The sequence below is a fragment of the Mastacembelus armatus genome, chromosome 17, assembly GCF_900324485.2.
Source record: "Mastacembelus armatus chromosome 17, fMasArm1.2, whole genome shotgun sequence".
NCBI classification, from domain to species: domain Eukaryota; kingdom Metazoa; phylum Chordata; class Actinopteri; order Synbranchiformes; family Mastacembelidae; genus Mastacembelus; species Mastacembelus armatus.
Genome location: NC_046649.1, coordinates 6,138,188 through 6,154,992, shown reverse-complemented (window position 1 = coordinate 6,154,992; position 16,805 = coordinate 6,138,188). Strand labels below are relative to the sequence as shown.

At 39.2% G+C, this 16,805-nt stretch overlaps 1 protein-coding gene across 1 annotated transcript in view; it reads right to left on the bottom strand.

Moving 5' to 3' along the window:
* Positions 1-16,805, bottom strand: part of carmil3 (capping protein regulator and myosin 1 linker 3) — a 68,093-nt gene that overhangs the window by 19,922 nt on the left and 31,366 nt on the right. The window contains exons 14-20 of the mRNA XM_026313632.1: positions 16,246-16,323; positions 12,602-12,678; positions 8,300-8,404; positions 5,162-5,231; positions 4,970-5,051; positions 189-285; positions 47-101 (exon numbers count right to left, since the gene is read on the bottom strand). Of these exons, the coding sequence (XP_026169417.1) occupies positions 47-101; positions 189-285; positions 4,970-5,051; positions 5,162-5,231; positions 8,300-8,404; positions 12,602-12,678; positions 16,246-16,323 (564 nt within the window). The remainder of the gene's footprint in view (positions 1-46; positions 102-188; positions 286-4,969; positions 5,052-5,161; positions 5,232-8,299; positions 8,405-12,601; positions 12,679-16,245; positions 16,324-16,805) is intronic.

Genomic DNA, 16,805 nt, shown 5'->3' with positions numbered 1-16,805 from the left:
GTGTTTGTGTGCGTGTGTGTACAATATGTTACATAATCCAACTCACACACTCTTCCTCTTGCACCAAGTGAACTAGTTTCTGCAGAATTTCTTCCAGCACCCTGAGGAGGCAGAGAGAAGGGAAAAAGCTTCATCATTAGTATCATCTTCTCAACCATCTGTGCTCCTGGTTCCTCTGTGGTCTCTACCTGCCCTTGATGTTGAAGTTCTTCCCCAGCATCAGGTGTTTGAGTGAGGGGTGCCTGGAGAACGCTGGGATGACAGCCAACAGGTCAGAATCTAAACCTGCACACACACACACACAACACACACACACACACACACACACGCACACACGCACACCCGCACACCCGCACACACACCACAAACACATCGCTTAAATACAAGTGCAACAGCAGCAGTACTAGGATGTACAGAGCCTTTGTAAACACCTATGCCTGAGGAGATATACAAATGCATCCTCTTAGTAGCATTTAAATAAGCAAACTGCTGTTTATTTCATAAAATTGACCAATTGTGCCATAGTAGTGATTAATTTACTTTTCCAGGTGCTAACATTTCTAGCTCTGTTTCTGTCTTATGGTCTGTTTTAGAACAAATTCTCACTGCCCACTGAAATTCCAAAATACTCCCAATTATCCCACTGCTCCCACCCACTCACATTTAAACCAAAGGATGGAAGATGCTGCTAAAAGCAAGTGGTTTCCATGGCAAGATATTTTGGCAACAAAGACAAAAATGCATAGTGGCCTTCTAAAATAATAAGTGACCACCCCATTTGCTATGTTTTTGAAAATAACTAGCTGGCAGAATAAATGGCAATAATGGTACTAGGGCAGAAATACATCCCAAGATATGTATCAGATATTTTTATCATTAGCAGTTTTAGAGAATAAACGTCAGTGGCTAAGCACAGAGTATTAGCAGGCAGCAAACAGATGAAATTATGTCCTCAATGTAGTCATCTGTGATGTTCAAAAAACCTGAGCTTCAGATGGTACACTATGTTCACCACAGCACACACTGTAAAATGGCGATCAGGCATGTGTTCTAAAATTAAATTGTTAAAGAGGGCATCTTTTAAAAAGGACATCCTCTGCTTGTTTCCTGTAATGTCTTGTTCAGGTAATGTCTATAAAAAACTGTATCTTTCAAAAGAATTTGATAGCAAGATTATGAACATGGCCATGCAGAGGATCCTGGGAGCAAAATTTGCAATAGTATACACTATGCTGTGTATTGTATGTACCATATCACCTCCAATTCCCAGTTAACCACAGTGTAGTTGTCATATTCAGTCCAAGGGAGCAATCAGTACACATACACATAATAAACACAATTTAAATCAGGATTATAAACATATCAGCACTGTATCAACAACAGCAGCAATACAAGGCCTATTTTTAAGACAAATTCGGCCTTGTTTTGTAATTTAAGTAACTGCAAATTCCCTAACAAATTTGCAGTTACTTAAATCACCCGAACCAAAGGACATGCAGTCAACCTGGGATTACAGGGTTATCTGTTATTAGGGTGTTCACTTGTCTTTTTATTTGATCACTTGTATCAGCTGGTAACTCAGTCTTTATAACAAGAGTAAAATAACTGGCGTCCTTATAAAAAAAAATTTAAAAATGCAGCATTGATGTTTTCCTTGCTCCTTAGTCCTCAGTCGACCTGGAAGTCATCCCTGTCCACCATGATGAAGGACGTACCACAGCTCTTATTTCTATTCTGAGGAGTGAGGAGGCTGCCTGGAGGAGCTAGAACCAAGGATACATGAGTGCATCGTTTGCTGAAGTCTGTCACAAATTGACATGCCCCTTTATCATGAGTCAGTCTGTGATTGGACACTGCACATTTAGGATCAAAGTAAAGGACATCTCATGTCTCTCAAAGCATATTTCCTGGCTCGATGAAAGTGAGGATGCATTTACTGGAATTGGGATTCACCCTTTAACTCTGCTAACAGACTCATGCCAGATTCTGTAGTTGTGCAGATTCCTTCACCACCCCAACCTTCACCTTACATCACTTGCTATACCAAGAATTAATGTCTGAGTTCACCAAGTAGTAGTTAGCTATTCCAGCAGAACCCTTGTTGCTGCTCAGGTTCTTCCCAGCTTGTTCAAAGTCCAGAGCCATTTCTGAAAAATATTCAGACTTCATAAGCAATGCTCAGTATCAATCCCTCACCATATGTATCACTAGGACATAATTAGGGCTATTTTTCCAAACTTTGGAAAGCTTCCTCTTTGCTTCCAACGCTGACGTACAGACAATTTTGAGAGCAATTCTCAAAACTAGTTTAGTTTTTAAAAAGTTGGATTCTACAACCCCAATTCCAAAAAGGTTGGATAGCCATGTAATATCTACATAAAAACATAATGCACTGAGTTATAAATGTTAAATGGTCTTATATAGCACTTTTCTATACTCAAGTCAATCTAGTCCATTCATCCATCCACTCACACAATGACAAACTGATGGAACAGCCACTTGGGGTTCAGTGTCTTGCCCAAGAATGCTTCAACATGTGGACTAGTGAATCCAGGGATCGAACCACCAATCCTCTGGTTCATGGTCGACCTGCTCTACCTCTTAAACCACAGCCGCCCTTGATCGCATAAACTCATATTTTATTCACAATAGTACATAGAAAATATCAAGGCCCATGTTTACCATGGGTGTAGCATCCCCTCTTCTTTTAACAATAGTCTACACCACTTGGAACTGAGGAAACCAGCTGTAGTTTAGGGAAAGGGATGTTGTCCCATTGCTGCCTGACATAGGTTTCTAACTGCTCAGTCCTGGTTATCATGTTCATATATGGCTTCTTCTTTGCATCATAGAGCTTTAACTTGCATTTTATGATGGCACAGCGAACTGTGTTTACAGAGAGTGTTCCTGAGCCCATGCAGTGATGCCTGTTTTTAATATAGTCACATCTTAGGGCCCAAAGATCATGGGCATGCAGTATTGTATCTTAGCTTTGTCCCTTGTGCACAGAGATTTCTGCAGATTCTGAGAATCTTGATATTATGTTCTGCAGATGATTATATATATACGCATGGGCAAAATTGTTGGTACCCTTTTATTAAACAAAGAAAAACTCGACCACTGAAATAACTGACAAAACTCATAAATAAAAATTTTAATGAAAATCAGACATTGCTTTTGAATTGTGGTTTAACAGAAGCATTTAAAAAAAACAAATGAATGAAATTGGCCTAGATAAAAATGACTCTTAATATTCTGTTGCACCTTTTAAGGCAGTCCCTTTCTGTAACCTGTTGACAGGTATTTTGGCCCACTGCTTGTGAGCAAACTGCTCCAGCTTCATCAGGTTTGAAGAGTTCCTTCTCCAGACTGCATGTTTCAGCTTTTTCCACAGATGTTCAATAGGCTTTAGATCAGGGCTCATAGAAGACCACGTCAGAACAGTCCAATGTTTTGTTCTTAGCCATTCTTGGGTGTGTTTAGCTGAGTGTGTGTTTTGGGCATTATCCTGTTGGAGGACCCATGACCTGTGACTGAGACCAAGCTTTCTGACACCGGGCTGCACAATTTGCTCCAGAATGACTTGATAGTCTTGAGATTTCATTGTACCCAGCACAGATTCAAGACGCCCTGTGTCAGACGCAGCAAAGCAGCCCCAGAACATAACTGAGCCTCCTCCATGTTTCACCATAGGTGCAGTCTTCTTTTCTTTGTATGCTTCATTTTTGTGTCTGTGAACTTAGAGCTGATGTGCCTTGACAAAAGCTTCAGTTTTGTCTCATCTGTCCAAAGGACATTCTCCCAGAAGCTTTGTGGCTTGTCAATATGCATTTTGACAAATTCCAGTCTCTCTTTTTTATAATTTGTTTTCAACAGTGGTGTCGTCTTTGGTCGTTTTCCATTACGTCCATTTTGGCTGAAACAGCGATGGATGGTGCGATCTGGTACTGACGTACCTTGACCTTGGAGTTCCCCTCTAATCTCTTTGGAAGTTGTTCTGGGCTCTTTGGTTACCATTCGTATTATCAGTCTCTTCAATTTGTCACCAATTTTCCTCTTGTGGCCCCGTCCAGGGAGGTTGGCTACACTTCTGAATAATATGTGCAACTGTAGTCACAGGAACATCAGGCTGCTTGGAGATGGTCTTATAGCCTTTACCTTTAACATGCTTGTCTATCATTTTCTTTCTAATGTCCTGAGACAACTCTCTCCTTTCTGTGGTCCATGTCCAGTGTGGTACACACCATGATACCAAACAGCACAGTGACTGCTGTTCAGCCTTTAAATAGGCAGACTGACTGATTACAAGTTTGAAGACACCTGTGATGCTGATTACAGGACACACTTTAGTTTAACATGTCCCTGTGGTCACATTCTTGTCAATCTACCATCATTTTTGTTGGTTTTTTTTAAATGCCTCTGTTAAACCACAATTCAAAAACAATGTCTGATTTTCATTAGTTAATTTTCAGTATCATTACTTTTGTCAGTTTCAAATTATTTCAGTGACCATTGTGGGTTTTTCTTTCTTTAATGGAAAAGTAACAACAATTCTGTCCATGTGCATATTTAAAGTCTTTGCCATTTTACACTGAGGAATATCATTCTAAAATTTTTCAACATTTTGTAGCCATAGCTCTTTTTTTACAGAATGGTCATCTTTACCTCTGAGAGACTGATTCTCTAAGATGCTCTTTTTATACCAAGTAACACTGCTGACCTGTTTCCAATTAACCTAATTAGATTCAAGATGTTCTTGCAGCTCTTCCTTGTTAGTACCACAGCTTTTTGCCTCTGTCACAATGTTTTTGAGACGTGTTGCTGCCATCAATTTCAAAATTACCTTTTTCTTCTTAAAATGGTACATTTTCTCAGTTTAAACATTCTACTTCTGTCAGTGAATTGTGTCCATAGAACAACCGACCATCCGAGTCTATTCGTAGTGTGTATGTGCAGGCGTCTCTCTTACCATTATCAGAGATGTCCAAAGCCCCCACACATGAAACTCGAGGAAACAGCTCCTGAATCACCGCAGCACCTGCTGACCTTAACTGTGTGAAGGAGGAGTACAGGAGTGGAACATGCTGGAATAGCCACAAGCGTTACTGTACAAAGAAGATGACTGAAGATATCTACAGCAGTACAAACAGACAGTGCGTACCTCACAGCTGCTGATGTCCAGGTGTAAATCAGTGATATGAGGGTTATTGGACAAACCTAGGAACAGAGCCCTGAAGAAAAATAAAAAACACAGGTAGGGATGGTAAAGAGAGAGAACAGGGGAACACAAAAGAAGTGAAGCAAAAAGATTAATGAAAATGCTGATAAGGAAGAAGAGGACTGAGCATAATGATAGGTAGGTAAGAATGAGGGAAAAAAGAGGGCAAAGCAACAATGACCTGGATTCTTTTCTTCCCTCTAACAACCTATACCAATCATCCAAACCCTCTCCACAGCCTAATCTTCCCCCATGTTCTCTTCTGCACACCTAAAACTTTCAGAGCCACCTTAAAGGATTTAGAGAAAAGTAGCTTAAGAAAGAGAGCCCTAGTTCAGTAAGTCCCCAGCAAAAATCACCTCAATAACCTTCGATATTTATTCAGGAGAAGCGGCCAATTGTTCCACATGCACACAAATACTCTCAAGCCCAGCTGGGTGCAGAAGAAAACTGCATTTGCACATCAAGGCCCTGCTGGAGATTGTTCTTGTGCAATGAATACACACTAAAGAGCTATGCAGCATAAGGAGGTAATGAGAAGTGCTAAGTGGGGAGTCCACTCCATTCATTTCGACTGAGATCCATCATGCTGCACACAATCATCTCAACTGTTGTCAGTTTGCATTGTTTATTCTGCTATTGATTGTGAGTTTTGGCTATGAGATGCTAACAGCATGCTCCAAAGCTAACACAGAACCTGTAATATAGCAATACTCCATTTATCTCCATAGGGAAAACTGCTTTTTGCTTGGCCGCTTACTGAGCTGGTTTAGTTACAGATCTAAAGCTGATACCTTATGCACCAAGCTATGTCAGCACAGTGGATGCCGGCCAACACAGGGGCTTCAATCTGTGTCCACTGAAGGCCAGTCTACAAACATAATAGAAATTGGTCCCACTGTTGAAGAAAAACATTTGAAGTCTAATTTGAGCCTTCATGATTAAATCTCATTAATAGTTTGGATGCAAACTATTCCCCATATGGCAAATTCTATTTTAGTATTCACGGCAGAGGCAATAAAAACAAGTATAATGTATGATGTATGCCAAGTAGTATTGTTCAAAATGATGGTAACTTATACCACTATCCTCTAAAGGCCACTGCACATTAGTAGAGTTATAGAATAAGCCTGAAACATATAGAATAGCACATTTAAATTCTTACATTTTACGAGTGCCTTCTTTAGATATAAAATTTAACGGCAGTGAGCATTCCTGTGGGAAATTTACCCACTGCCTTGCACCGACAGAATCATGAGTGGGTACATTTTTAGAATGAGTGGCAAGAGTGGGAATTCATCTTTTGCCACTCAGAGGCCTCAAGTTCAACTAAACATTATCAGCAGCACAAATGGTTGTTGACACAGAGAGGCAGTATGAGTAAAAACTGCTGGTAACACACTTAAAAGAGGCGTGCAGCTAAAAATAATGCGCTTCATGAGCTGTCACATCAGCTCATGAAGCCCAAGTCAGTTCAGATAATTATAAACCTTCACATTTTACATTCTATCGACACTAAATCTTGGACATTGTAGATTTACATTATATATATATCTATACAGTAAAATTATAGACCATTGCAAGAGTTAATCATAATATTTTTCATATGGTGAAGTTTTATTTCACAAGCACTCTACACATGAAGGTCACATTTGCTCTATGTAAGCATAGGGCTGTTGGACTGAAATATAAAGGGAGGTATTAAAAACACATCTTCTGCACCTCCACAGTGGCTTATTTTCAGCAAATCATTTCTTGTATTATTTCACTGATTGCATTTATTCCTCCTGTGCATGAAATTCATTATAGAATTACTGGAAGATGTTTTGTAACAATTCAATAAAAGATTTTTGGGAGAATTAAAATAATTTAGCTTCTATCTAAGGCTTTAGTAATATTCCTATATTACAATAAAGATGTTAATACAGTAGTATCTAATTGAATACTGATATTACAGAAACATTATTGTATCTCTATAACTCTATAATTCCACAACAGTACTTAGAATATGTTTGTTATAATTCATGATCTGTTTGTCACTTCTTAATCCTTTTTTGTTCACACATCAGATAAACATATGGTATCTTTCTTATACTACAATAATATTACAGGTCTGTCTGATGTGAATATTAGTGCAGTTTCTAGCAGTTTATTTTGCCAACTCAATATGCACATCCTGTCCAGCGGTTCTCAAAATGAAAGCAAAATAATTGCTTGCTGATTGGCTGTCACAAGTGGTGATACACTAGTCAAGGCCAAACACTGTCAGTGGAATATTTGTGATACAACCACATGCTGAACAACACTGATGGAAGATTCTCTTACCACAAGTGGAGACAAAGTACTGACACATAAAACACAGTAGCAGATTACCAATTTCAATAACTAAACTTCTGCCAGGGCTGTGTTTATTACCTGTTCTCCCTTTATTATCAGATTTAAAACATATAAACCTACCTCTGTGTAGCTTACTGGAATACTTCATGTAAAAGTAAAATGTGACTATTTGCTGATGCTGGAAATGCTGAATTTTGTGACAAAGGAACTGCAGATACTCCACAGCTAATAACCTCCAATTACAAAGTGAACAATTGTATTTTACTGAATAAAACATTTTAAATTAAAATGGCATATCTTCATTTTCCGACACACAATGTAATTAGGTCTGCAAAAAGTTAATAATTTTGTGGATATTTAAGGATGGACACCAAATCTATTCCATTCATACCTTAAACTACAAGTGCACATTATGTAATATTTCATCTCGTCGTCTCAACCAGTCTATACCCAAAAATCCTAATGACAATATACATAGTTGACTAGATTCCACAAAACCTCATATTTTACGCAGTGCACCTTTAAATGTGGATATGTTCCTTACCCCCCCCTTTACCTCCCCTTACCTCCCCTTGGATTAGGTGATGCTGTGGTAGTATTTAGTCCACATGCATTTAATATCCTTTCTCAAGGTCATTTTAAGGAATCATCTCTTAAAGACAACTGTGGTGAAATGAATGATATATTTTATCTTTCTGCCATTACATTATAGTCTGAGCAGCCATACCTTTGATAGTAACTCACCTCAGTGAATCAGGAGGGACCTTCATTGAGGCCAGGCTGACATGGGTCAGGCTGAATGCTGAACTGAAAAACTGGCGGAAAGTTGGCAGAGAATCTCTTGCTCTTCTGAAAAAGAAAAGAACATTTTTAAACTATGTATGGAGAGATGAAGGGAGATAAGGGCAGAGGGTGAGCTTAAAATAAAGATCACATTCAGGCATTTAGACAGACAGAAAATGAAAGGAGGTGAGAGAACAATGAGACCAGGTGAGTGACTGATCGGGAAGAGCAAGACGATGACAGAAGGATGTGATATGCTTATAGAAAGAAACAGAAAGTTTACAGCAGATTAATGAAGAACTGACAGAGAAGGAAAGGTAAAGGGGAGAGAAGGTTAAGCAGACAGATGCTGCCTATGACATTTAGGTCAGTATTATATCAAGCAGACATTGTGAAAAGGTGAACTTGGCATTAATTACTGCCACCTGTTAAAAAGGTAACACTGACCAATTATACAACCATCTGCTCGGCATATACTGCACATTACCCTGTCACGAGAGGAAGGACAGAGGATATGTCTGTGTGTAGGTACAACATCTCTCGTGAGTCATGACACGTAAGGGAACGATCCTCTGCATTCACAAAATACATGTAGTACACTGGTTCAGATCTATGCAGACAACTTGTCTAAGCAGCCAATCTGCTATTTCTGCCCCCGCTGCAGAAATAATTCACTAAATAATTCTGGAGACAGCAGGAGAAAGTGATGAGAGGCAAGAAGGATATATGAGAAACAGGGAGAGAGAGAAGGAGAGAGGATGAATTTATCTTGCAGAAAGATTAGGTTTGCTTTTTAGGAAAAGATTACCCACTCCCTCTCTTCAGGCAGCTGATATGTTGTTTACTTGTGCAGGACAGAAGCTTTGTGTTACCACTCTATTGTTTCCACCCTCGGCCTAATGAAATAACATGCACTGTTTCCATAGGTGAGGCACTTTTGACATGCTTGAAATGGACCTTCATAGATCAGCAGCCAAAATGGTCAGCAGACTGAAATTTTCATACTCTCAATGACATCTCTCATCACGGTATCAAAAATGTAAGGAATTTGCATAGTTGATATGACACTTATTTATAATGTCATTTCAGAGTCATCAGTGAATCTCGTTCAGTGCAGACATTATAACTCAACAAAGTGGGCAAAGCGCAGGTGCGACTGATTTCATCAACAAGGTCATTAAATGGAATGCACTAATTAATGTTATTAACCACAGCTGTGAATTTCCACCTGCTGCATGTCAGAATGCCTGGCAACGCAACGTCTTTCTTCCTTCCTTCCATTGTACAAAATCCACAAACTTTAAATAAACTAAATTAACAGATAACATGGTGTGAATCATATAGCTACTCTCCAAGGATTAATCAACAATTAGGTATGGGAAAGCACAATTTTGCCACGTTACAACTGAAGTCACAGCAGTGCTTTGAGCTAAACACCATGGCCGACATGCTAACGTCATACAATAAAGCTATTTACATTTATTTGTAAAGTAAATGCATGTTTTCATCATTCATAGTCATTTTCTTCAACTAATGCTTTAATTAGGAAATTTAATTGAAATGACTCCTGAATTTTTAGCTTGAAGCACAAACAGAGCTGAGGGTAGTGCTGTCTTCAAAATAAAACCACACATCATCAAGATAAAAGCATAAAGTGGATTTCGATATTTTCACTACCCAAATTCAGACTATGACACATCACCTGCCTGTAGCAGCATACTGTATCCTTATTACTGTCTGAACCTCCAGGAAAGCATAACCAAAAAGTTCCTCTCCTTAATTTCCTCTCCAATTGTTGAGCCAATTTTGTCATGTGCCCATGTGTTTGGCACAGCTGTTTAATAGGCATGAGATTTGTAATGTGACCAGCTGAGAATATAATGACTAATCACTGCGCCCCTACAATTTGTTCTCCTTCACTGAATCCCTATACTGTGCCCCTTATTGTGCTCAGGACCTGGCCCTTCACATGTATTATTATGACTGTTAAAATAATACCATTAGAACGATTCAACATATGCCAAGTTGGCTTGTAACATGACAGGCAACATTATCTACAAGTCATTTGTGTATGGTGTTCATTTCAAGCCCTGTATGCCCTCACGTACACATACACTAAAAGACTCCTTGAGCTACGGTTAATCCATTTTTGCCTGTGATTAGGCAAATGTATGGCTGATGGAGTCACTTGTCTTCCAGACTGCTCCAGCATTCACCCCACACAGATAAAAGCATGTTAACTTAGTTAAAAGATAAAACTGCCTGTGGCGAGAGGAAAAAAAAAAAAAGAAAGGAAGAAGCAGTAGAAAATAAAGAAAATAAGGAAAGGTCATAAGGGAGAGAGTAATGATGAGAAAAATAAAGAGAAAAAAAAAGGAAATAAAAGACGAAGATGAAAACATTAGGATAATAGTGAGGAATAACCAGGCAGCTTCATTACAAGCCCTTTATTGCGATTGTGATAACCTTCCAGTGTGTGGGACTCCAGCTCTGCTTTGACCCATTTGTAATGATTAGCATAAAGCCAGTCAGGACTGTGCTGATACAGAACGGCTTCTATAACACACGAGCAGATAGTGTCAGTGTCTCTCTCAAAACCCTCTCCAGAGAGTTGTATCAGCAGCTTGTTACCATGTATGCATGTCTGTGCAAATGGATATACATGGTTTGCCCATCAAAGTACCAAATCTGTATGTGTGTGTGTGTGTGTGTGTGCATGAAAGTCAGGACAGTGTGTGTCATGGGTAAAGGAGGGGTCTGAAGCGGTCCGCTCCATAACAATGAATGGTGGCCAGACTGTTCTTATCAGCCTGGCTCAGCTTTGTGGCTCCATGTTGTCACAACAGTGAGCATGCATTTAGTGACAGAAGACCCATGACTGGCAGGAGGTGGGATGAACCATGAACACAGGGAAGGGGGAGCAGGAAGATGTGAGAGGAAAGAACAGTGGGAAAGAGAATGAATAATGGAGGTGGAGTGGGAGGAAGAAGAGCAGGGAAGTGCAGAATGAAGAGAGAGTAACAAGAGAGGGATAAGAAGGAAGAAAAGAGCAATAAGAAACTTTAAAAGCAGATGGATGACACGTATACTTAAGGGTTCCAACAGCACGTTTTCACACAGTAAAAAGGACGTGGAAAGAATGAAAAGATGCAAAATATATGCAAAAAAGGAAATGATGGATAGAAAGATGAAGCAGAAAGAAACAGAGAGGTGGAAAAAAATAATGCAGGCACAGAGGCCCAGGGACTGGAACAATAATTCCTGTCTAAAATTAGTCTAATTTTTCACCAACTTCTTTCTCTGTAATTCGGTAACATAATATGCTGAGCAGAGAAGCTCCTGGGCTCCTGGAGGACATGACATGATGAGAGACAGAGCTGCTTCTACCTGCTGGGTAGGTAAACACAGGCACACACTCCACACACACTCTGTGCATGCATACAAGTGCATGACACAAAACTAGTTAGCAATCAGACGTATGCACATTAAGAGAGAGAGAAAAAAAACACATTGTGGAAGCAGCACACACAGACAAGCTTGTACCTCTATTAGGCCACTCAGAGACCTAATGCATTTCCTACACCCTTACCCTAACCATCACATCTAAATTAATGGGGGCAGTCGTGGCCTTAATGGATAGAGAGTCGGACCTGTAACCTGAAAGTTGCAGGTTGGAGTCTCAGGACCAGCAGAAATTGTCGGTGGGCAGAGTGAATAGCCCGCTCTCCACCCTCAATACCACGACTGAGCAAGGTACTGAACCCCCAACTGCTCCCCAGACACCGCAGCAATGGCTGTCCACTGCTCCGGGTGTGTGTGCACGGTATGCATTATGCTGTGCGTGTGCAGTTTGGGTGGGTTAAGTGCAGAGTGGAATTTCCCAGTTTGGGATGAATAAAGTAAGTTTAAAAAAAAAAAAAAAAAAAAAAAACCTAAAAAAAATGAGGACCAGCTTGATGTCTTAACTTTGCCATAAAGTCCTAACAAAGGTAGAAATACAAGTACGCACACACACACACGCACGCGCGCACGCACACACGCACACACACACACACAGGGAAGAAGGACAAATGAAGGCAGCAAGTGAGGTCCAGGGCTACACACTAATCTGCTGTACAGCAGGAAATAACTGATGATGCTCGCTTTGCTCTGTGTCTCCTGACTGGAATTCCTCCACAGCTCTTTGGCTGAGTCAGAAGAAGAAAACAAATGTGTTTGTGCACTTAACAGGGATTTACTTGTACACTGAAGGTGAATGCCTACCTGTGAGAGAAGGAGTTCTTGGATAGGTTCAGGTAGGAGAGGTCAGCACAGCAGCCTCGCAGCAAGGCCCCAAACAGCTGGCAGTGAAACAGAGAGACGGGTCGTGTTAGGTTCCAGAGAATGTGATGGTCTTACGTAAGTTATTTTGGCTCTTGACTGTCTGCACAACTGATTACACCAGAGATTAAAGCTGACACTAATGCAATATGAGGACTATAAAAAAAATGTGTTGTAGTATTTCCTCTTTGGCGCAGCCTCTTCAACCAAACTGTCCCTTATTATGCAGCATTACATATGTACATACACATTACACAGACACCTGATGCAGATTGGTGCATGAGAAAAAACAGGACAAAATTAGATGTTACTGCTGGTCGAACACAGACACAAACAGTCTGAGCAATTTGTTGTAGAATTTGTTCCTTTTATGCCAATTGGTTGGGGTGTGTGCAAGATAATATAACCTGTGGCATTACATTTATACAAATATATACAAGTTTACTTAGCTTCTGATTCTCACTAGCAGTAGTAGCATCCTAATAATGCCAAAAAATAAGAATTCATCATAGAGGTCATTTATGTGCATAATACACAGCCTATTTTAACATTTGATTTTCAAGTACTTTTTTTTACATTTGCTAATACTAGAATGCACTGGTGTGACAAATGTCTTTATCCTATAATACACTTCCCAAATCTGGTTATAGAAAGGATTTTCAGCACAGCTTTGATTTCTTTACAGCCAAGAAATCAACCGAAGCTTGAGTTGAAATATTGATGTGCTAATGATTTTATTCTCCATGAGATGCTGACCTACTTTAGCTTCACGTTTGCATTATTTATGACCACACAAAATGTTTATTTCTAAGGATTTTAAGCTATTCCAATAAATGCTTTAATGAAGGTTTGAGATCAGTTTATGTTTAAAATGTGGTTCAGAATTTCGTTTCTAACAGAGTTTAATCGCACATTGTTTTTTTAAATCTATGCCTGAAATGTGAATTACAGAATATATACTGGAAAATGAAAAAATATATATGAAATTGCTCAAGGCCTCAGTGGCTTGTTTTTCCCAATTATTGCCATGTCCTTTTCCATTTAAGGGTTAATGCCCTGTAGCCCCAGCAGCTGAATGAAACATAATGTTTCTACTAATCTTTTAAAGTGTGTACGGTAAGTGCTCATCTGTCAGAGAAGTCTACTAATTCCCGATAGTAGGAGTAAATGGGCAATAAGACGTGTAATTGTATTACGCTGAATAAAAGTCAAGTTGAATCCATACCAGAAGAAATAATCTTTCACTCACGATTCCTCATTTCTCTGTACTAAATATAACTGTCAAGTCTCACGTTAAAAAAAAAAGTCAAAAACCAACCATCAAGCATGCAGTATCAGCTACAGTTTTCCTGCATCTGTGATCAATGGAATGATCAATGCAGCCATCCATCAAAGTGCATATCAAATCAGGTTTTTATCAAGTGACATTATGGCTCACTTTTTTTAAACTGTGGGGCTCTGGAAAGCACCAAAATGAATTCACAGTAACTGTGAGCCCATTGATCTTGAAATAAAGATGATATATATGTGTCTGTTAGACAGGAGAGCACTAAAGATGAGCTTTGATATGATCTATATCAAAACCCAATTTCTTCAGACTCTCTAAGTAGCATCTTATCACTTGCGAGATTAAACTATCAGACAAATCAATTTTTCCCTGGTACTGTGATTCATCACACAAATTGACTAACTGACTGGCACTGACATGTAGGCGCAGATTAAAACAGGAACTTATTAATAATTCAATCCAACAGGCAAACACTATAAAAAGACAAATTATCTCTCAGTTTCTCTCTAAAGGATAAATGACAATTAACAAACCAGAACATACAGCTATAGCGAAGAACACTACTTTAGTCTCATGGGGAGGTTTAATAAGAAATAAGAAGAGACAAAGTTTGAGAACTTGCAAACAAAGCTGAATAAAGGCAATGACTTCCATTCATGCACTTCAATACAAAATTCATGGCCCACACTATCAGGAGGGAGCGAGATTAGTTTCAGAGTTTTCCTCCATGAAACACATTCCTGCTTGACAAGGTCCCTGCGTCTAGGTGTTTAAAACTGCTCAGCTAAGGTGACGTGCCACAAGGACATCACAGAGAGGCACAAGGCACTGTGGTACATACAGGCCAGGGGTGGAACAAAACAATGGCAGAATAATCAACAATGAGTAAATGTGTTCCACATAAGAAAGCAGTATTATCAGCAAATATATACTTAACTAAATATTTAAAATAAAAGTACTAACTAAACAAAATGGCCCCTCAGATTGAATTTTTCAAATATAGACAATTTATATTGTTCATCTACCTCTCGACACTGTTTTATAGTTTTCATTGTTAGTGCCAGAGGCTGCCATAAGAGACACACACAAACAAATCAGCTGTAGTCCAGCATTGTGGTCTGTTGTTTCATCCTACCAATGGCAGCCTCTTGCCGTATGTGAACATACAGGGGGTGTATGTTGGTGAATGAGGTGGACGTTCGTTGTGAAATGTTCACAGGAGTTGCCATGTGTGTCAGATTGTCAGGTTAAATTGCAAACATACAAAAAAAATGCATATTTGGCATTTTGTATTTCTAATCTTCTACAGATTAGTTTCTGTACCTTGAAATTATAGAGAAGCAGGCTGTTGCACCAGAATTACAAAAAGTGGATTTTAATAAGGCTTAAAAAAAAATGTGTTGACAACTCTCTGAAATATTCACATTACAGTGACAATTTTTCACTTTTTATATGAAAGCTGAACTTTAATATAAGGAGCATTTTTACACTGAACAACTCATCCTGGTTTGGATGCTCATTATATGTTTTGTATGAAAATAATCTTCAAGATAATATAAGTAGTTCAATTAGACACTGCCCTGCTGAGGATTCACTGAGAAAAAGTAGAGTTCTAAGTAGATGTGGTTGATGCTCACATACAACATAGGGAAACAATGAAAAAAAAAGCTTTTTATGTTTGTTCACCCCAACATTGCATTATCCTAACTGCATTCTCACATCAGCAGCAACAAACATAAAGAACGAATTCAGTATTTGATATGTGATTGATGATATGTGCATTTGTAACTTTCAGCATTACTTCTGCATAGTCATACAGTGAGCCTGCCATCTCAGCAGCAACCAGCAGGGGCAGACATATTCACACATGGTCACTGAAGTCATTCAGAGAGGAGGCTCCATCATCCTTTCAGCTGTTAGTGTAACTGCTAATGCGGCAAATTACTGCTTTGTCACACTGAGACATGCTAAATTTAGACACAGTAACAACACAGACGAAGCCATCTCTTTCAACTGGCAAAGATGTGAACAAACCTATAAAACAAAAGCTCCTGGTACTATTCATACAAATGTATTCAGTGATTTCATTAGATGCTCTTCTACGAGCTTTCACTACTCTGTGCATTCTGCACAGTGGAGCTCCAAGAAAGACTGAGTCAACTGAGGTAAAATAGTTTTTTGGTGGTGGGCGATTCGTATTCAGGGCGCTTTTCAGTTTCTTGGCCTGAATCCAATCCAAGAGATGGGCTCAGACAGCAATAGGTGGATAGTGACTGTTGTAGAGATCATGGGTACAAACCAAGTCCACAGTGCAGTCTGTCCCAGACAGGTCCAAATGGACTAGGCAGTTGGGCTGGGCCAGGAACAGGTACAGGTTCTGCACAGGAAAATTAGAAATATCTTTTAGAGAATAATTATGAACTACATTCCTAGAGTATATAGAAGAGGTTATAGTGGTCATAAAAAGTATTCAGTCCCCTTTAAGGTGTTCATATTTTATAGTTTCACAACACTATCAAAAAACGTAGTGAATCATGGGAGAATAATGTGGCTTTTTTGATTCTGATCAACAGAAAAAAGTCAAAAGTCAAAGTGAGATCTCTACAAAACACTTAGAAGACACACGTTTTTAGTTCATTGCTATCATAACAAGAACAGTCCAAGCAACTCAGGGGGACTGAAAGATTGGGGGCAAGATACAAGAACATTTTATTAACACTAAATGACTGAATATCTACTGGAGTTCAATTAAAATGTTATTAAAGAACAGAAAGAGTGTGAAAAAAACCTACCATTCTAAAAATCAGACTGCAAAAAAGAGAGCAATGAGAGAGAACAAACCCATGACACCTCTGAAAT